Source organism: Ciconia boyciana, chromosome 17, assembly GCF_034638445.1.
Source record: "Ciconia boyciana chromosome 17, ASM3463844v1, whole genome shotgun sequence".
Classification (NCBI taxonomy): domain Eukaryota; kingdom Metazoa; phylum Chordata; class Aves; order Ciconiiformes; family Ciconiidae; genus Ciconia; species Ciconia boyciana.
In genome coordinates, this window is record NC_132950.1 from 6,822,541 (window position 1) to 6,843,860 (window position 21,320).

Here is a 21,320-nt window from a genome sequence, read left to right on the forward strand (position 1 = left end):
GCTCCGCCCTGTCCCGGCCCGCCCCGTCCGGGGCCGTCCGTCCCCCCACCCCCCCCGAGGCGGGACCTCGGCGGCAGCGCTCCCGTTCGTTAAAAAAATTTATTGAGGAACCGGACAGGGTACAACAACCCGAGAGACGGCGCGGGGGCAAAGGGGGGTACGCGGGGGCGAGCAGGGCAGGGGGCGAGGAGCGGCGGGGGACAGACACACGCTGTTGAATATCAACAGTACGAAGAGCAGGACGAGGCGGACTAGCAGGACTACGCCCATCAACAGGACTAGGCGTAGAGGTCCTCCCGGTCGGCGGAGTAGACCTCCCCCTCCTGCAGCAGGGCGAAGTTGAGGAAGTGAGAAGGGCGATGGACCTCGTGGTAAAACTCCTTGGGGTTGGCGAGCTGCAGCTCGTACTTCATGTTGGGGTCGTGGCGAACACCTGGAAGAGAGAGTCCATCACCCACCCGAAAGCCCCTCCTGCCTCCACCACTGACCGGCAGCTTAGTGAAGGCCTCTACCCTCACGAGGTGATGTTTAAGCAAACCACGCAGGGAGAGAGAATTCTATATCCACATCATCATCCCCCTTCGGGTTCCTCCCCCTAGAGATTTACAGAGCAACGCCCCCCTCGTCCTTTTCTGCGAGTCCAGTGTTTTGTCTGCCACTCTCCTCCTTTCCGGACCCCTTCTGCAGCTCTCTGTGGTTCATCATACCAGGACCTCCTGTTACTCCCCTACTGGGCACAGCTTTTCTCTCGCATTCTCCATTACCTTCTCTTCCGCCTGACAAGGATTAATTATTCAGTGGCAACAGCGCAGACACTAGGATCCAGAAAGAGAAGATGTCTATTTCTCCCCTCTATCAGAGTTTGCTCTCTTGCCACCAAAAAATCATTGAGAACTGACATCCCCGTGCTGGTACCAAGGAAAGGTCAGAACACGCTGCTGGTAGCCCTGCCAGCCGCTCCAAGGAAGGTCAAGTTTCAGAAAGGGTAAGGAACGCTTCCCTGAGGAGCGACTTCCTTCTCCTCCCCAAGCTATTCACGTTGCCTCCCCTCCTCTCCCTTTCCCGTGCCAGCTCACCCATGAAGTTGTAGTTCCAGGACCCTTGCGCTGGTACCATGAAGAAGCCGAGGAAGCGATCCGAGAGCAGCATCTGCACCCTCTCGTAATGGGATGGCAGGTAGCCCTTGGGGTTGTTCCCTTTGTCCGTGTTCTGCCTGCCCCACTCGTAGCCGCTCGGGGTCAGTTTGTAGGCTGTCAGCGTGCAGGAGCCTGGCGTAAAACTGAAAGAGAGATGGGGCAAGTCAGAGTGGTGTGGGGCGGAGGAGGGAAACCAGGAATGAGCAGACACTCCCTTTCTGCCAAACTTCTAGTGTGAGACCTCAGTGTGTTCCCAAGCACCGCACCCACAGGCCCCCTCAGCAGACGGGGCACACAGAAGCCTCCCTGCCTCTCACCTGCAGGTGATGATGATAGTCTTCTCCCCATCCCAGGAGGGGTTGTCAGCCATGACCTTGGCATGGGTGGTGACATCCTGCGGCGAGAGCTGAGGGGACTCGTTTGGTTGGGTGTGAATCCACCCCAGAGGTTCCATTTCCTGACAAAAGGAGTGTTTGAGAGAGAAATGAAAGACGTTTAAAACAAGACGGCTTCAAGCATGGCAAAAAGCACGCAGGGACTAAAGGCTTCCCTTTCACCTCATCCCAGATGAGGCTGGCTTCAGGCCGAGTCCCACATCCCCAACACACCAAGGGAAGCTGCCCCACCACCTTAGGTCCCCGTTACTGGAGATGGTGATCTTCCACCCCCACCGGGAGCAGAAGCTCAACTCACCTTGAGATATTCATGCTGCGGCAGCTGCCCCGGGAGATGGACGGTCTGGTGTGTTCCCCACTGGGGCACCATTACAATGCACCGGATCTCCTTCACTTGGGGGTTATCGGGAGGGCTCACTCCGTACAGGTAACCTGCAATCTAGGAACACAGACACCCGCCTTAGAAGCCCAGAAGAGACCTCTGTGTAACCGTGTGGAGTGGGTGGGCCCTGCCCTTAGTTCCCGAGGAGAGCATCTCCTCGCCGGCAGGTTCTCACTACAGGAGAACATCATAGTTTGGTTCAGTGCTGAGTTTCCCCCCAAGTGTGGGCCACAAGGAGCCACGAGGACCTGGCTAGAACTTGTGTGCTCAGCCACACTGCCAGTGTTTGTCTCGAGCACAGAGAGCTTCACACGGACAGCAGCAAGTTCCCAGCCCTTCGCCACTAGTTCCTGACTGCCCAGGACTGGTGTGTGCCCCAGCAGCGTGGAGTACAACTGTAATGGACTCAGTGCTCACTCACCTGGGCCCGCAGATCTGAGATGCAGATGAATTTCTTCAACACATTCTTGGGAAGAATGTAGGTATAGCCTGTTTCCTTTATGTCGTCTGATGAAACATAAATGTGGTTTGTTCGCAGGTGGAGGTTGGCAGCAGAAATTGCTCTGTGAAGAGGAGACAATTATTAGAGGGTGCACAGATCCCTTCCCAAGCACTCTGACCTTTTCCTTGCACAACAGCTCTGCCTGCATTCCTACCTGACTCGCCACTCAGTCTTGGAGGAGAAAGTCTGGGTTTCGTAGTTGCTGGTTGTAGAGGTGATGATTTCATCCCCGTGTTTGTTAACAGTGCGGGTCTGCGTGGCTGTCAGCTGTGACTGCTCCTTGGTCTGCTTCTCAATTTCTGCAATCTGCTGTCTCTGCTGAGAGGGGGCAGAGATCTCCATGCCCAGGATAATGTCTCTGATCTCTGACTGTGTCAGGGATGCAACGTTCACACTGAAAGAGAAAATCCACCCGAGTCAGACATTGCAAAATACATTCTGGACCCTTCTCACCAAGGCACAAGCTCAGAACATCCACTCAGGGCGCTGAGTGGATGTATGAAAAATGAAACCACAAGTTTTTAGACAAGAGGAGGGACCAAATCACATGATGCGCAGATCAGAAAAGGTTTGGTACAGTCATTAGTATCTGCCTTACTAGAAAGCAATTAATAATAGTAACCAGTTTCCCTACAAAGCTGACAGTTCATTGCCAAAGGCCCTTGAAAGTCTACTCTCCACAAGGAGCACTCTGGCCACACAGTCCTTAGAGCAGGAAGGAAAGGCTGACAGGACTATTGCAGCTGGACAGTGGCTTACTTGTTCTTCTTGCCATAGTCAGCAAGGATGAGATCCTTCAGCTGCACCTCCACCTTGATCCACTCCTCATCTGTCAGGGTTGGCCAGATGTGGTGAGGCTCCGTTATGGTTGTCTTATCTGGTTTCAGAATAACTTTGGCTCGATCGTTATTCACATGTAGTGCCCGGAGAATCAGAATCAGACGAGAGAATGCCTTGGAGAAGAAAAAAAGATGCAGCTAGTCAGAAAGAAGGAAACCAACTATACAAGGCCCTAGTACAGCACTCCACCTTCCATAAGTGCCAGCTGAATCGATCTGAAGAAAAATCCAGGCAGACTCAGAACCAAGTGCTCCCAAGCAACAAATTGTGAGGGATCTCTGAAGGCTTGGCTCCTGCCTCATTTATCAGCGGCAAAGCAAAATGCAGACTAGGCATGCTGTGCTTACCGTGTAGGAAGAGATGGTTTTCAGCCAGTCATCATAGAGATTGAAGAGAACCATCTGGGGTTCGGTAGCCTTCAGGATGAGATCACCAAACTTTTCCACTTTCAGACAGGCCTGGAAGGGCAGCTGCAACTCTGAGCCTTTGATCACAATATTGGGGAAATCCAGCAAGTGCACCTGGAGTTTATTGAGAAGAGGAATTAGCTCACAACTACTGCAGAACATTGGTCCAGATCAAGTCCTTCACAGAAACGCAGGATTGTCCTGTCATCTCCCAAAGTTTTTGTACGTCCTCACAAAGCAGTATCTGCAGTGTTACCTCAAGTGGGTCCAACATGCCCTTCCGCGTCACTATGATCTGCTTAGGCTGCTCCTCCACAGGAAGTGATCGAATCAAGGCAGCCACTTCTTCAGCAGTCTTCCACTTGGCCAGCTACAGAAAGACAGCAGGGTTAGGGAAATCTCTCTCTGCTAACAGCAGCATCTCCATGCCTTTGGGAATTCGAGAGACTCAAACCAAATTCTAAAAATACAACTGGAATTTATGGCTTGTTCCAGATTAGTGACAAGGCCCAGCATTTCCTTCTTACTGATCACAGAGGGCAGTTCCCGTTCCTGGAGTTCAGTTACTCCTGACTGGCTCAGAAAAATAGCTGGCTACACCGCCTCCCTGGCTTTGCCACCTGAGAGTCTTCTCACTGCACTGGATGTACGGCCAACTGCAACGTGATTTGCTGTACAGCGAGCACAGCACTGTTTCTCAAGCCCTGCTTGAAGATGTAAGCTCTTTACAGATCAGCGCCTCGAAAACCTTGCAACATCAATGCCTGCATTCTTCTACTTTTATATCCCATGCTAATGCTTGCCTGAGCACAGGTTACACACTGGGAATTGGAGCTCCAAACTTGTTGAGAGGCAGGAAGCTGAAGACCCTTGTGATGTCTTCTGCTCAAGTGAGTGTCCCAAGCGGTCAGAGCCCATCCCCAGCTCACAGCCAAAGCACAACAGGCAGCCAGGCCCTACCTGTCCTAGACGCTTCTGTCCTGCCCACACAGAGGTATGGATGATCTTCAGGAATAGCTGTCCAGTCCTCGGATTGAAGATGAAAATGGCTCCATTGATGGGTTTTGTGGTCAAATTCCCCTCAAAAGTCTGAGAAAACAAGCGAAAGTGAGAAGCACAGGGAGATAAATGTAGCCTATCCACACCTTTACACAGCAGCCGACTCGCTTTGAGCAGGAACTGTACGGGAAATGTAAGAGCTGCTCTGCGCACACCGCAAAAACTTCGGTCCATGTTGATTCCCAGTTTTCCATCATGCATGCCTCCACAACCATCCTGAGCACAGGACATTTACAGTCCCTGTCCTCTCCCCCTGCAGATACACCTCTGGCCTCACCTTGTGAATGGTCACTCTGTACACATTGGTGTCATCTACAAACCAGATGATCTGGTTGGAGAAGAGCTCTCCGTAGTTCTGGGAGGAAAGGTATGGTTCTGTGGGCTCAGATGAGTACAGCTGCAACCCCTTGCGGATTCGTTCTCTCAACACATACAGCGCAGGATTTGCTTTCATAATTTTGGCCATAGCCTGCTGGATCAGAGGTTTGCTCCCAGGGAACCAGTTCCCGTAAGCACTGAAGAAGAAAACAAACAGAAGACCTAGCTGTTGCCATCAGGTCTGAGATGAAGAGACAACAGCCATGCACAAGTCTTTCCATGCAGCAGCCAGGCACCTTTCTGCCTGCTGAATACTACTGTATGATTTCTCTTGCGGTGGTCCTTGGCACCTGTTCACCTACGGCTTTTCCCCACACCTCCTCTCAGCGGGAAGCCACAGCACACACATGCTGCAATCCCAGAAAAGCTGCATCTTCTCCAACAAGCACACTGGAGCAGAGGCCTGCTTGCGAGGACTTTTTCCCTAGCTTTCCAGTGAAGAACAGTTGTCCCCACTTATAGGGGGCCTTGAAACAAGGCCTGTCCTTCAGCTCCAAGAACAGCCTGACAGAAACCTCCTAAGAAGACAAGTGATTAGCGAGCTGGGAGAACTGAACCATTATTATTGAACGAGCAGACATCAGGCAACCTGAAAGGACTGCCTAGATGCCTTATCCCATTCCCTGCCTACCTCCAGCTTCTGCCTTCTTCCCTCATCCTCCTGCCTAGAATACAACCCACTTCGAAGATGCAGACAGAGCCACGAACTACCAATTACAGTTAAAATACAGAAGGTGCAGATCTCACCTGTGCAAGTTATAGGCCAGATCAATGGCAATGAGCACACCAGTAGGAGACGGGTAGATACTCATGTTGTCTGTAGTGTAGTCCAGGAACTTGGCTCTTGCATAGCGCTCAATATCATGGGAATCGTAATCTCCCCAGCGCAGCTGGATATCTATCCAGTACTTCTGAGTGGTGGTGCTGTCCATCACATCTCTAAGGAGAAAGCAAGCCAGAACAATTTAATCTTGCACAAAACTCCCCTGCAGTTGCTGCATGTCTTTGACAGAGAGTAACTGCCACCAAGCACGAACACTGAAGCCAGCTACTATCTGCATACCATCCTGAAAAGGGACTCTACTACTCTCTCCATAGGGCAGCCGAACGCAGAAGCTGTTCAGAGAAACCCTCAGACAATGGGGTTCAGATGCAGGTTTAAACAAAGCAGCACAGTTATTCCTCTGCTGTGTAGTCACAACAGTCATCTCCCCCAGGGACTGTCTGGTGAGGATTCATTCAAACTGAACAGAGCACGGCTGCAGATAGTGTCCAATTCACTCCAGATTCCGCCCCTAGGACAGCACGGTTTTGTGGGGTTTTCTGAAGGACCCTTCAGAGCTCCTGAGCTCTGGCTCAAGGGAAGGATCAACTGGAGGAGAGAACAGGAGCAAAGACAGTCTTCATGTTTTGCAGAAGGCAGCGCTAGGAGGTGCTGCAACCATCTACCTAAATGAGCCCTGCACTTCGCCAGGCATGATTGTGTCCTCCTGCGTCCCCAAAGAAAACCAACCCTAGGTGCCCAAGAGATACGGGCTTTGGCTCAGGATGACAGGCTCAGCAGCTCTGCTCTGCAGCAAGATCAAGGAGAGGGAAAAGGGAAACACTCACTTGGAATCTGCGAGCAATGATGGACGTGACACATTCCACTTATAGGAAGCAAATAGAAGGATATCTGCACATGAGGAATTCATCTTGTATGACTTCCTGGGATGGATCGTCTCTTTCTGCACTGTCTCAATCTCCAGAGCATCCAGCTCTTGATCAAACACCTGGGGAAAAGGCAGTCAAAGATGAGTTGTGTTCAAGCAACCTAGCTAAAGAATCTATCCTCAACACAGAGCTAAAACAGGCACCCAGGAAAATCCCGTTTCCTCCCCTTCCCCATCAAACTGCAGAAGAAGGGGTAGCCCTGCTACAATCCCTGGGACAATCTCTCTTGCTAGCAGGAGGCCGGTGGTACACAAGGAGCACGCGTGCACTGCACAGAAACAAACCGAGTTAACGTACTGCTCACCTGACACAAATCCATTACAATGCTCTCATGGATCTTTTGCCACAAGTGAGCTCGGAAAATCTGAATGAGAGAAATCTTCAGCGTGGGGATCTTGCCGTGCATAAAGATGCCTGTCAAATCCAGCTGCACCTGAAACCCAACGTATACCTGCAAAGGAAAAGCAGCTGTGAGAACATGCAACAGCACAACTGATGAAGTTTCGAAAACAGAACAGCTAATGTTAAGGAGGTTTAGTTCATCTGTAAGAGATGTTCTGGAAGAATTAGTTAGATCAATTAACTGCTCTCAATTAGTGGAAGTTTCTATAGGTACAAACTCCAGACACTTACGTTGGCTCTGTTAATGGTAGGAGACCACCACAGGGTGAATCTTCTGTTTGGAATTTGGTTCAAACCTGATCTCTGGGCATTTGTCAGCTTCTTCCACTTCATGGACTCCTCAAAGCCACTGGCCTTCTCCCTAGAAAGGGCAGACAATCAATTGCATAAGATGTCCCTCATCTCCGCTGACTGCCATGTGCCACATATAATAGAGGCAGAGAACACACACACCGGGAGTGGGGAAGATTGTTTCATGGAACGAAATTTCCACAGATTTGCATGCTGAAGTTCAGTTACAGCCCAGTCCCAGGTGCCCTCACAACTGAACTATACAGTGTGCTCAAGTGATGACTGAAAAACGCAAAAGGCTCAACAGAATCACTACAGCGTGAGCCAAGGACTCCTTGTGCTGCACCACTAAGCTCCAGTTTGCAAGACAAGGCCACATCAAGGTTTCTCTTACCAGAAGAGACCCTCCCACGTGGGGAAGTAAGTGCCCTTGAAGAGAGTGTGCTCCAGGATTCCTTCCACTCCACCAAGCGCCTGGATCATATCTGTGCGGTAGTTGTTCAAGTTCCAGAGTTTGCCATCATGGCGCTGATGTGTCCACCAGAACGGGTTCTGTTTCAGGACCTGGAGACAACAGTGCACAAGTGAGCAGCTTTGTATTCAGATCATTTAACCTGGCTGCACTGATTGTAGGAACCAAGATGATGATGATGATGTCAGCTAACAAGTAAAAAGCCTCATGCCCGCAGTCCTGGAGGACACAGCTCATCTACAACATGAGTTCGGTCAGTACTACTATGCAATTCAGACTGGGTAGAATCTAAGACGATGTTTTTATCTTTCAGAGACTGGCCTTCTACAGAGCCCCCATTAGAGGCTTTAAATAATACATTTTTCCACTGTTATTAGAACTTAAGATTTTGGAATGTTTGTTTTGGGACCTTATTTTCCCTCCCCAGAACTGATTTCTTAATACTCAGTTGCGCTAAGCGTGGTGTTCCCCAAGACACTGCCATCTATTGAAATGCTTCAGAAGTGGCTAGCTACAGATTTTGGAGCATTTGTTTCTCAACAGCCTCTACTAGTCCCAACCCATGGCTCTAAGTTCTTCCTGCAGCAGACAGACAAGGAAGTGCACCTGCAATAATGCAAGGGGAAAGGACATTGTCTGAACCTCACACTCAGCCAGAGAAATTCCCAGTCAATACCTGATACTGTTTGAAGTCGGTCCTGACTCTCCATCCTTTATCATAAGCTAGGGTATGCCGGTCCTTCTGGAAAAGGGTGTTAATACGAGGAATTCCCCTGTCCCATGAGTCCTCCAGATCCTCCAGCGTCAGACGCCTGAAGAAAAAAAATCCCCACACTTTGTTACCTCTCAATTTTATAGCAATACATTAATGAGTGTTTCAGGTGATGAGATCACAGAAATAGTACAGACCTCAGGGCTCTGGCAGGAGATGTTCTAAAATGCCAAGCACTCAGAGGCTCAGGAAAGCATCTACAGCCATCACTATGAACACGCTGACGTCAAACAGCCAAAAGGAAAAGCCTGCCCTTGTACGTGCGCAGAGCTAACTACAAATGGGTCTGTTGTCAGCTTTTCCTGGCACCACCTGGCATACCGTTTCCCTCAAACTGTGCCATGGGTGTGCTATCTGCTTGCAGAGTCTGTACCTCCTCCAGAGGTAAGACAGCAGCTTTGCAGGCGGCCTGTAGCATGTATCATAGGCCCAGCATGGTCTCCAGAACCCTGAGACAGTGTGGTGCTTCACCCCACCGCCTGTCCCCACACACAGAGAGATCTGATTGCACGTGGGAACATACCTGTTCTGGGCTATAGCCTCTTGTCGCTTGAGGGCATACTCTGCCCATACTCTCTGAGAGTCAATGAATTCACTCTCCCATGGCTGGATGTAACGATACAAATTTGGGATGAGCTGGTCCTCCTCATGACTCATTCCTGAGCGGAAGTGAGTGATGCCAACATCTGTCTGCTTGGACCACCTGCAGCAACGAGGCACAAGAGTGAGGTAGGAGCGACAGGAATTCACAGGTCACACTGCCGTGACCTACTGTAAAGGCAACATATCTCTGTAACAAGGCACGATTTAGCATTCTCACATATTTTTACGGGAAAGAGTACCTAACAAACACTCAGCTCATGTGGGCATTTAGGATAGAGCAGCACAACTCACCTCAGGTCAGACTGCGGGATGAGAACGTGGCCCATGGAGAGCATGCCCAGCCCTCCTAGCTCTTTAGGGGTGTAAAACACCACCGGTGGAAAACGGCTGGGCATTTTGGAATTCAGACCAATTTTGATTCGAGTCTGGATTTTATTTTCACACTTCACCAGCAAATCAAGCAACTCCTGAGTATTTACAACAGCTTCCCGGAAATATGTCATCAAGCCAATCAGAGCTGTATTCCATTTATTGACAATCTAGAAAGGAAAGCAAAGGATCAGTTCTCAGCCCGTTCTCCAAGCATCTGCAGAAAGCTCTGTCACACATCCTCCTCCCATCTTACCTTAGTGAAGGTTGTGGAGCCAGATGCCATGAGGATCTGCCTCACTCTGTTGTGAAACCTCTGCATAGACTCATCATCCACACGCAGGAAGCACTGAGCTGTGCGCTCCTTGGTGACCTACAAGAGCACAGGCCCATCAGTACCCTCCTGGGAGCCCTCTCTCCAATACAGACAGTAAGGTGAGCTCTTGCTATTAGGCATTTATGAAACGGGGAGAGAAGAGGCTGAACAGCACCTCTACAGTTTCAGGTCCTCCGCTCATCCCCAGCCAAGGATTTCCCATCCCTCCCCGGAAGGAAAGTTCATACCCAGTTCATTTTAACTCTACCTGCTAGTGGTCCCAGCTACGCAGCTGGCAAACACATGCTGTTCAGCACCCTCCACAAGCAGGTATAAGCCCTGCTTTTATGCCAGTATAGGCCAAGCAGGGACTGCTCTCCCAGCCTGTTAAACCCTCCCCCTACCTCATTCTGCAGGTTCCAGACACCATCCTTGTGAGTGAACTCCTCATAGCTGGTACGGCACTTGGGCAAGATGCGGCACTCAAACCCACACATGTTAAACAGCAAATTGGGGTTATCCTTGCTGTAAACGGATACGAAGCTATTCTCCCACTGCACTGTGGTGACTGATCGAGGCAAACGGTTCTTGATATCCCAGAATACAGCTCGACCACTGAAAAACAAGATGTGCACAGTGACAGGCTGTCACTACTGAAGCAAAATAGAAACTGGGCAAGTTCTCAGTGCTTTCCCAGCACTACAGTCTCTCACACCCATCACTCACTGTCAGAATTACAGCACAGACCCCTCACCTCTTCTTACTTTTCTTCCTGAGCACCTGCCTATTACTCCAACTGTTATTTATTACAATTAATTTTCCCACCCTCCCACCACTTGTTTTTTTCAGCAGTTTTTTCCTGCAGCACTTACAGGTTCACATCATGTTTCATGAGGCGCATCCGAGCATCCCGGGGCCAGCACTTCTTGTTGTTGTAGCCCACAATGTTCTCGTTGTTGGGATCTGGATGCTCGGTCAGGTACCGCTGAATCAAGTCTCTTGCCTCATCTGCTGTAAACCTGGAAATGTACAGAAGAGGACCTGAAGTTACGTGACCAACTTCTCTGAACACCCAGACAGACAAGGACTTGCTTATGGATAGCTGATAGCCAAGGATGTTTGAAGGTAACTATCCAATTCCTGGATCTTCCCATTGAAGGGGACTTTAATTGCATTAGCACAGTCCAACTCATGACAGTTTGGGTTATCTTTCCACAAACAGACATAAAATTTTATGTCCACTAGCTAGGAAGCCAGAAAAGGCTTATTTACCAGTGGAAAACCTGTAACAATTGGACTTTTCACATCATTGCTTTTCTACTGGTCCCATGAAGCTGTAAAAAAGCTCTCCTCTATTAACATAGCAAATTGAGAAAGCAAGAGGAGACATCTGAACACCCAGTTCTTCTGGAAAGTCTGTCAATTCAAATATTCCTGATCTTTCCTAGCAAAGGGAACGAAAGCTGGGAGTAAGAGCATACTAATTCCCGCTTCCATAGCATCTGCTGCAAGATGCCAGAAGAGAAGTTCACCTGAGGAAAGCAGGGCCCCAGAAAGCTCTCACCTGAAGAAGATGTGAATACGGTCAATGTATCGGCAGAAGAGGCGAATGGGATGGGCCACCTCAGTGGCAATGTCTTGGAAGCTGAGGAAGTCATTTGGCATCTGGGGAGGCCCAGCCATTTCACTGGCACGGTGCAGACCCAGCACCAGCAGGTCCATCACAAGCCCATAATACTGGACAATGAAGGAAGCAAACTGCAGCCCACGAATAATCCCATAGGAGTTTGTGTGATTCATGTCCTGAGGAAACGAAGGGGAATTGTGAGAACCTGACTGTGACAATACACGAGAGACCTTTTACCTGAGGAGCTGCTCTTTAGTAGGACCCAGAAGGGTTTTCTTACTCCCTCATTACTTCTTTCTCTGGCAAGTCTTGTGTGCCCTCCTCCCCCATGGGTCCAAAAGCTCTCAATTTTACAGTCCACACACCCCCTTTCCTGACAGCAATCATTACCTTGTAGTTGATCACCACGTTGTTCTTGGCTGTCATGTAGTCAGCAATGTTGTGGTCGACAATAAGACGCAACAGCCTGTTCAGCAACGTCAGGTCAATCTTCTCATACATCTTCTCAAATCGAGATTCCAGCATCACGTTGCATTCACCTTCACTCGTTTCCCAAACATCTTGCAGATTATTAATGCCTGACGAGACAAACAAGCTTGTCATGTTATCTGACACATCGAGAGTGCAGAAGCACCCTTCTGGGCCCAGGAAGTCAGCATATTTCCTGCAATGCCCGATTTTTCAGCCTTTTGTCCTTCCAGTCTATGCAGAAATGGGAATAGAAATATGTAGTCAACCGCAAAAGCTATGGAAGTTCTCCTCCTCCAGTATATACATATATATGTTAACCTACAAAATATAGCCTCTGATTGTAATGACTCTTGACTGCAAGTTGCAAATATGAAAACTCAGCTCCCAAGGGGACTTGTAGGAAGCAAGCTCCCGATAAGAAAGCTCGTTTTTGCATGGAATACAAGACCCCACTAACCTTGGCACCACTTGTACACCAACAGTGGGGGAGGTTCAGTGTCAGCAGGCTTGATCCATGGAGGGAAGAGTCGTCGCTTATCGGCCTCATACCACAGGTACTGATCCAGATAAGCATCTGTGATTTTCTCCAAGGGCTCAACATCATAAACAGGAACTAAGTGGCTGTAGAGATCCATGAACTCAATACCCACCTAGAAAAGAAGAGGCAAAACCGAGGCTTATACTTGACAGAGAACACAAAGTCCCCTTGGCGCCATTTAGTTCCTGAATGCAGCGTAACTTTTACTGTTGTCTGGTTTTCACCAGGATATTTACCTCCTTGAAGGCTCTCTGAGTTAAAAGGTGTCGTTTGATTCTGGACAGAGCTTCATGAGGATTATCATAAGCCTGTTCAATCAAGCCCAACTCTTCTCTCTGTGACTGATTCAGGCGAGATTTCACACTGAAAGTGAGAAAGAACAGCTCATGCACCCAAGCACGAACAAACTAGTGGCCACTGCATTAAAGTGATGAAAGACGCTGTTCAACCAAGCGGTTCAAGACAAGATCTGTAACTCTTCGCAATCCACATCCCCAAGATGCCCAATGACCCTTACAAACACAGCATTGTTTTTGCCCTAAGTGGCAGAATCCATGAAGAACCCCCAGGCGGCCTTGGCAATACCACAACCTACAGCCTTCACCAGCCCATCAGGGTAAGTTTTACAGCACACTCAATTCCAGGAAAAATGGATAACAAAACAGCTTCAGAAGCCTTTCCCAGCGCAGATGTCTGTGCCTTGGCAGAACAGTCACTTCCCACTGCTTACCTGTAAGCTTCCTTCAGCCTCTCCAGGGCTAATATGAGCAACTTGGTGTCATGCTTGTAGGACAGCGGGGGGAAGGGAATGGGTGAGAACCTCCTGCTTTCCAGCCAGTGCACTGTGGTTGTGTACACAGCAACAGCCTCTTCCGCAGTGATGTAAGGCCCATCCTGCAGAACCACACCACCAGCATTAGTCAGTGAAAGCTTCCCTATGAAAATAGTACCGATTTGGGCAACCTCAGGCAGCACAGAAGTACCTTCAAGTAATTATGCTGCCGTTCCTGCTCAGCTTTTAAGTACAGTCTGGTCAGCCGGCCCAGATTCTTCTTACAGACGGTTTTGTCTACAGTGGCACCCCGACGGATCCGCTCCCTGTTGTAGTGAGCTGTATTTGTCCACCAGTCAGCTTTTGCCTTCACATACCTCAGGATCATGTTTTCAATAGGAGTTGGCAGCCCTGGCACCTGGGGAGGGACAGTAACATGAGGAAGGCAGGAGTGAGAAGAGCAGTTCTACCCGGGAGATGTTAAAATTGAACCGAAAGGCCAAGGGAGAGACTTACCTTCCAGGGGATATTGGCCTTCCAGCACCGCCAGGCCTCACTCAGATGCTGCAGGATGGTTCTGGCTTTGTTCTGTTTGATTCCTTCTGGCATCATGTCCAGAATGTCATGCATAACGGCTGCCCTCAGCTCCAGGTCAAAGTGAGACTCCACACGCTGCTTTGTGACAGTCTTTGCTACACCCTTTGAGTGACGGCCTGGAAAAAGCAAAATACTTTAGCAGTTCAAGACATTACTGGGCAGGGCTCCTAATACAGGAGTCTCTCGCACAGAGGTGCAGGATGTCTGAAGAAATTACACTGCCACAACATCACTGATGAGTTTGGAGCTGACGATTAGGAGGCTATGGACCCCAGAGAGCTATGGAGCAGGGAATCCCACTGCCATTTGGAACCTATTCTGGTCTCGTAAGAGCTCTAAACCTGTCAATAGCTCTTGGGATTGACATGGAGCATGGATACAGACCACCACTTGGAAGAGAAAACTGGAGTTCAAGCTGGCAAGTAAACAGTATTAATCTTTACCACACACTCCTCCCAGGTCCAAGATTTTACACAATCTGCTGACCTTCAAACTGCCTGGCCAGCAGATTCCCCAGCCAGCGTTCCAGCAGTGGCGTGATGCCCCTCATGAAGAACAGCCATACTCTCCAGCCTGGAGCCCAGAAGCCACAGCCAGGACCTTTGCCCACAGGCCCCTGGAAGAAGAGAGACATGGTAACAGCAGGTCACTTACTGACACTCCAGAATCCCTCTCTTGTTGCTGTTTATGTGGGGTCACCATCACGTGCAAAGGTGGAACTTACGGTGTTAAATCTGTAGTAGATGAGATGTTTCAGGTCCTTGCACATACGAATCTGCCTCATCAGTTTGTACTTGTATCGGTACATTCCTGTCAGCTGACCCACATGGGCAAAGATGTACTGCAAGCCATCTGCCAACTGAAACACAGGGAGCACAGTCAGAGATAACAATAAACACTACATACGTTGCCTCAAGAAGCCAGGTTTATTCTACAGCCAGGAGCAGAGCGTATTAGGCCATACAAAGCTCCTAACACTGACTCACACAATGATCAATTCTTATAAACTAGGGTAAAAGCAGAATTTCACGCAATGCTGCATGCCTTCATTGTTCCCCCTCTTCTCCGTAACACTGCAACATTCAGTCATTTTGTGCATCCTATATAAGCCCGTCCAGATATTCCACTCCTCCTCTCACTTCCCCTCCTCACCTTTAAAAAAATAAAATTAAAAAAAAATTAAGCCTACCTGAAACGCATCCACATTTCCAAGTCTGTATTGGACATGGCTGTCCACCACCAACTTAGTCAGCCGCAGAACCTCTCGGCACAGATGGAAAGCATTACCGAAACGAGATTTTTTCCTTTCCTGGAAGAGACAAAAATCCAGAATTTATGTAACAGTGTTATATAAAAGTGAAACAGGTCCAATTTGGTCAGTCTGTACAACAACTGAACAGTTGAGGCGCTGTGGCCTGTCTTACCACACTAGCTACTTAATCTTCAGGTAAACTTTACTCTTGAGTAAAATAGCATATAGGCCAATACCTTAGTGGTGAGGGTCTTCACAGGCTTCAGGTTGAAGTTGTAATCCAAGTGAAGGTAGTTCAGGTTCTTTCTGTGGATCAGCAAATTCAGCATATTGTAGCCCTGGCGACACACCTGCAGGCCTACTTCCACCCAGTCCAGCTTCGTCGACTGGAAAAACTTCGTAGCCTTGAAGGAGCGGAACAAGTACCTGAAGAGAGGAGAGAAAAATCAGCTGAATCCTCATCGCTGAATCCTCATCGCTGAATCCTCATCACCTCATCAGCAGTTCCCCACTGAACAGACCCCCACTTACCTCTTCTTCTGGGCCTTGGGAGGTCTGTGCTTGAGCGCATTCAGAACATAGTACTTCAGTAGCTTCTGATAGGAGACTCGCACTTTCACTGGCTGGCCTGCTGGGCAGTGCTCACGATACCTAGGGATAAAACATATTTCAAATTTTCAGATAACTCATATTCCTTAGAAAACAATGAGCCTCCAGAAATTCTCCTAAAATCTCCAGAAACCAGTCACCACAGGATCTCTTTATTTTATTTTCATTGTAACAAGACAATAACGTCACAACCACTAGAACACCCCTTCTCCCAGGAAAGAACTCACCAGTTCTTGACCAGGGGGATATCAAGAGCTCTCCGAGTCCTCCCAGACCTCAAGTTGAAGGGCCGTGGGGCCCACAGCAGCGCAATGCCGTTGGCTGTGTTATCTGTGTAGAGCGGGGTATCCTTCAGGAAAGGTTCCACAAACTCTGGCAACTCAAACTCTTCATCATCATCAGGCAACGGCTCCTGACTCTGAAATGCAGCAACACCACACAATATCTGTTTCCTGGTTGCTTCAGCTCAGTTTTCTGAGTTAACCAAGTAAAAATCATCTCCTTGCTCTTATGGAAGAAGTGTGACAGTACGGAGCATCAGAGAAGCAAAAAGCACTCTGCAAGGCCCCAGTGGGCCGGTGGAGAACTAACTTTGGCTACTAGACCCCGAGCTAGGCGTTACGGAGGTAACTCAAGGGAGAGCTCCATGAATACTCCAAGAGCAACCAAAAAGATAAATAACCTATCAGAAGACTCTAAAATAACACTGTTAATTACACACTGGGCTTTATCCTACAGAGACCAAAGGAGATAATTTTTTTCTACTTCTAGAGTTGCACAAAGCTAAAATGGCAACTGTGGGGTTTTTTGTGAAAGGGCTTTTCTTTCTCCTGAAATATCTATGCGTGTGCTGCTATCAGAAGCAAGGTTACAAGCCAAATCACCTCCACTCGTAGGGTTTATCACAGGCTCTCTTGGACAGTGACTCACCTTAACAGAATGTCTGTGTGAAATGGGGTTGATCAGTGGATCGAAGTAAAAAGCTGGGAGATCAGGATCTTCTGTTTTAATGAAAACAACATTTGGAGTATGATACCTACAATGCAAAATATGCGTTAGAGTATGCTGACAGCTTTCCCCTCCTCTCCCTGCTCTTGAGGCTACTGCACTTACCAGGTCAGGTGGACATGGTGCGGCAGGTTATTGTACAGGTATGGGAAAGCAATTTTGTATTCCGTCCTGATCGGCTGCCTGATGATAATTTTGTTGATGTCATTAAATTCATTCCAGTCTTCATCCCTCAAAGGAGACAAAAAGAAATAGTTATATGAGCATTCAGGAGGACAGAAAGGCAAACATTTTTGACTGAAGACATGATATCAGTGCTTTTCCTTTAGCCTTCCCTTCACACTAACAACCATTCAGTGTCCAAAGCAGCACGTACATCACAGACTTAATGGTAAAGGGAGCAAACACCCAGGAATAGCTCACCCAAGGCAAGACACTTGATAACAGATTAACCCTCCCAGCCCTTTTCCCAGATAACCACTTATCTTTCCTCCTAAACCCAACACTTACTGAAGGTTGATGTCTCTAACAAGAGGTTCAAACTTGGGACCTCCAGGAATAGCCATGTTCAGCGCCTTGGAGGTAAAGAAAGCTTTCAGGTCAAACAAATAGAAATAGTTGTCATCCACAAGGTCAGTGAGCAGCTGATTGGCCAGCCGGTACAGCGTGGACATCATCGGGAGAGTGAACTGCCAACGCTGGTACGTTGAACCATTTACATACCTGCAAAAGAACAAAGCACAGACACTCACTACACAGCCAGAAGACAACCGGGCCTTTACCAAAGGACCAGAAATAACCAAACACCTTTCACTGCCCATCATTTGCTGAAAATACTAAGGACGGCTAACATACCGGCCCCTCTAGACAGAAGAAAGGCTGAAGGATGGCTAAAGACCACTATGGACTACATCTGCCCAGAAAATACTGACTGCTCCAGTTCTTTTCCTCCTCCAGATCCAAACTGATACACAACATCTGTGCGCTCTTGGCAAATATCAATTCAAATTCCAACTAGACAATCCAGGTTGTCATCTTTATGGCATGGTAAGAAATATCAGAGTTTTAGCAGTTAACTGGGCAGTAGCCCTCCTGGACAGAGAGGCCTTGCTTGCCCTCGCTGGATGCTGAAGACAAGAGGTATGGCTTTACAACAATCAGGTTTTCCCTCCCATCCTTGAGGGAAGGTTTTTCTCTGCCCACCAACATCACACACAGCCCAGCATAACACAATCAAAGGCTATATACTGCTATGTATAGTTAATTTATGTAGTGCATTTGTTTTTCCTCTCTCCCAGTGAATTGTTCTACCACAGAGGCACATACTTCTTGTTGTCTTTCAGTGGCTGGTGGTCATAGAACCAGTCCAGCACAGGGGCATCCTCCTCTGGATCCAGTTCAAGCTGAATCGCTTCCAGCGGCTCCACATCCAGGATGTTATCAGCATAATCCAGAGGGGGTTCTTCATCATCAAATGGGGGGAATCTCATCCTCTTGAAGTGACGCCTATCCCTCTTCTCTCGCCTCATCATAATCCACATTGACCTGGCAGAAACCCAGAGACCGTTAAACATTACTTTTATTGTGGCTGCACGAGTATTTGCTCACAAGCTCCCACTGGGGTGAAGGAAGAAGGCACTTACCCCCACTGAGCAATGTACACCGGCTCTATGACCCAGGGAATCTCATTCACAAAAGAGATGGCACCTGTGATATGGTACAAGACCGGAACATCTCTGATTTGCTCCCAGGGCATGGGCATGTTCTCCAAGAGCTTCAGAACAGCATGAGGCATGTACTTCAGAGCACTACAATCACAAAACAAGGAAAATCAGGGTTGGAAGGCATCTCAAGAGAATAGCCATCCATCTGCCGCAAGCCCAATTACCTCTACACCTTTCACTCCTGAAAACTGCTCATCTAACCTGTTCATAAAGGCCTCCAGTAACAAATCCACGAACTTCTTATTCTATCCTTGTGCTTTATACATCTCACTACCAAAAAGTTTTCTACTGGTTTGGCTTCCAAGAGACTGTCACACATTAAGAATGTTACAAATGAAAACGAGAAATTTCGAATGAGTTTTTGGAGTTTTTATGGGTAATGGTAAGTTAGCGCAATGGATCATGAGCTGTGTGAGATAGCTCTCTGAACCCAAACAGCAAAGAAGCACTCATGGTGCTTCACAATCATGCAAAAAACGTATGCTGACTACTTCATACCCTCCCCCAACTTCTTCTAAGGTAATCTGTCATCCAGCGTAATGCTTTTCTCAAAAATTCAAAGCAACAACTTCCTTCGCATATCCTCTTCTGCATTGCTACCCTAGGGCAATGGCTCATCCCATCTTCCTCGAGATACTATGCTGCTTTCTATGCACAACTGACACGGAAAGCCCTTTGGAGAACGGGCTCTCCGTTTAACGATCAACGAGGAGCTTTGACAGGGCAGCAGAGGACTCAGCTCGGCTCCCCGTGTGTCACATAGCTAGGGGCTCCCTTACCCCAGGTAGACGCGCTTGTCGTGACGGAATTTCCTATTGGTCATGTCGCCGTGGTCGCGGATGATCTTCCGGACGTGCTCGGGGGGCATGTCCTCCTTCTGCGCGTCCACGAAGCCGAATTTCCTCTTCTCCGCATAGCGCTTGGCCTGCAGCTGCTGCCACTTGCGAGCTGCAGGGACAGAGAGGCGGCAGGGTCAGGCCCGGTCCCGCTCGGGAGGATGGGGGTGCAGGGGCCGGCCCTACCCACCTTTCTCCTGCAGCTTCTCCTCAGACATGTAGTCGGGCAGCGGCGCCAGCGGGCTGGGCACCGGGGCGCAGCCGCCGCGGTACGGGAAGACGGCGGCCATGGCGACGCACCTGCGGGGGTGGAGAGGGGCTCAGGGCGAGGACGGAGCCACCCCCGGCCTCTCCCCGCCATCCCCAGCGACACCCCCTGCCCGCCCCCGGGCCCCCATCGCCCCCCTGCCCGCCCTCACCGGCTGCCGCGACGCCCCGCGCTTCCCCACCACAATGGCGGCCCAGCGCCGTCGCCACCGCGCCTCAGAGACCCGGATGTGGGCGGGTCGCGCAGCTAGGAGGTCTGTCCAATCAGCTTTCGGGTAGCCCCGGAGACAGCAGGCGGAGCCCATCAGAACGCGGAGGAGGGGTAAGAGGCGGGACCAAGGGCGGAAGAGGAAAGGAAGTTGTGCCTGGAGTACACTTCCGGTGGGATGCCCGGCCTTCTCCGGTCCCGCCTTTCGCTGCTTTCGATTGGCGGAGAGAAGCAACGGTGACAGCTCGGCGCCGTCTCTGATTGGACAATGTGTGGCGCGGATCAGCCCACGCTACCTGTAGGGGGCGTTGTGGGGCAGGCGGTGCCCCGAGGCGAGGGGGGCCCGTGTGGGGCCGCCCCCACCCCCCCACCCCCCCCCGTGGGGCCTTTGTAGGGTGGAGGGGGACCCTCCGCGGGACGGTGTGGGGCGATCCCGCAGGGCATGGCGTGGGGCGTAGGCCTGTAGTGCCCCCTCAGTGGGGGCCGTGCCCACCTCGGCCACCCCCCGTGTCCCGTCCCTCTCAGGGACTGTGCTCCCCCCCCCCGGGCTGGGCCCACCCCACAGCCCCAGGCAGGGCAGGGCAGGAGCACCCCAGAGCCCCCCGGGAGCGATGTCTCCCCCCCACAGCACTGTCCCCGTGGCCATACTATGGCCCTCAATGCCTCAGCAAGTAGCCAGCGGCTCAGTGCCCCCTTCCTGCCCCCCCCCAGCAGCACACATGCCCCCCGGCCCTCTGTGCTCGCCCACTGCCCTGCGACAACCGAGGTCCAGCTCGCTGCAGGCAGACAAGTGGGCTCAACGCCTTCCCACGGGCCACCCTGCAGCTGGGCGGTTGCTCGCCTTAGGGCTTCGGCAGGGTGGGGGATCCCTGGGGGGTCCCCACAGGGAGAGGGGCCTGTGCTGGAGGGGATATTGGCTCCTGGGATGTGGGATGGGGCTGAAGGGGGTGCGGGCGGGTGGCAGGCTGGGGCGTAGCTCCCCAGCGACTAATTCCCTGATGGAGACGCTCCCTCTAGGCCTGCGAACCCCTGTATGGGGGGATTAGAAGGGCAGGTTCCTTCCCAAAGCCCTTCGAGCCAAGGCTGTGGCATTTTTCATCAGGACGGACAAGCACAGGATGCCCCTGTGCCCGGCTGCAGTGAGCTGCAAAGCCACCGCTTATCCCACCATAGCACTGTGGGAAAATCACGTCTGATTAAAGGGTCCCAAAAACAGGCTTCCCTGGCCCTTAACCCCGTGTGCCCGGGGTACGTGACATCCACGTGACGGCAGGAATGCGGTAACACAATCCAGGCCTTGAGAAATGTCCCTGGTGTGGGCAGGGGCCGGAGGACAGAGCCAGCGTTGCTGAGCGGGTGCAGAGGCTGTGCTAA

The 21,320-nt window shown here is 50.3% G+C and overlaps 1 protein-coding gene across 2 annotated transcripts; it reads right to left on the reverse strand.

The window, feature by feature from the left end:
* Positions 1-80: 80 nt before the first annotated feature.
* PRPF8 (pre-mRNA processing factor 8) lies at positions 81-19,993 on the reverse strand. Of its 2 annotated transcripts, none has more exons than XM_072881864.1 (43): positions 19,891-19,993; positions 19,662-19,771; positions 19,415-19,583; positions 18,555-18,719; positions 18,238-18,456; positions 17,422-17,634; positions 17,017-17,142; positions 16,834-16,939; positions 16,131-16,321; positions 15,826-15,945; positions 15,531-15,720; positions 15,232-15,351; positions 14,767-14,901; positions 14,529-14,658; positions 13,962-14,158; positions 13,657-13,863; positions 13,404-13,567; positions 12,910-13,036; positions 12,593-12,785; positions 12,055-12,242; positions 11,602-11,840; positions 10,910-11,056; positions 10,442-10,652; positions 9,978-10,094; positions 9,644-9,891; positions 9,273-9,452; positions 8,654-8,789; positions 7,900-8,069; positions 7,446-7,575; positions 7,117-7,263; positions 6,711-6,871; positions 5,847-6,038; positions 4,999-5,236; positions 4,623-4,751; positions 3,919-4,032; positions 3,603-3,776; positions 3,175-3,368; positions 2,570-2,809; positions 2,335-2,476; positions 1,830-1,970; positions 1,454-1,593; positions 1,077-1,279; positions 81-433 (listed from the first exon to the last, which is right to left on the reverse strand). In XM_072881864.1, exons 2-43 carry the CDS (start codon positions 19,759-19,761, stop codon positions 279-281), a joined length of 7,008 nt encoding a protein of 2,335 aa, XP_072737965.1. In that variant the 5' UTR covers positions 19,762-19,771; positions 19,891-19,993; the 3' UTR covers positions 81-278. The 2 variants fall into 2 exon arrangements, with proteins under 2 accessions (XP_072737965.1, XP_072737967.1); XM_072881866.1 differs by having other exon boundaries at positions 19,921-19,951.
* Between the last annotated feature and the right edge of the window lie 1,327 nt (positions 19,994-21,320).

Excerpts from the sequence above, each read along its gene's own strand:
- PRPF8 (XM_072881864.1), bottom strand. The coding sequence starts at position 19,761 with ATGGCCGCCGTCTTCCCGTACCGCGGCGGCTGCGCCCCGGTGCCCAGC. Across the intron at positions 13,568-13,656 it reads GGCAGCATAATTACTTGAAG|GATGGGCCTTACATCACTGC; the intron begins GTACTTCTGTGC and ends GTGGTTCTGCAG. Across the intron at positions 13,037-13,403 it reads AGGCTGAAGGAAGCTTACAG|TGTGAAATCTCGCCTGAATC; the intron begins GTAAGCAGTGGG and ends TCTCACTTTCAG.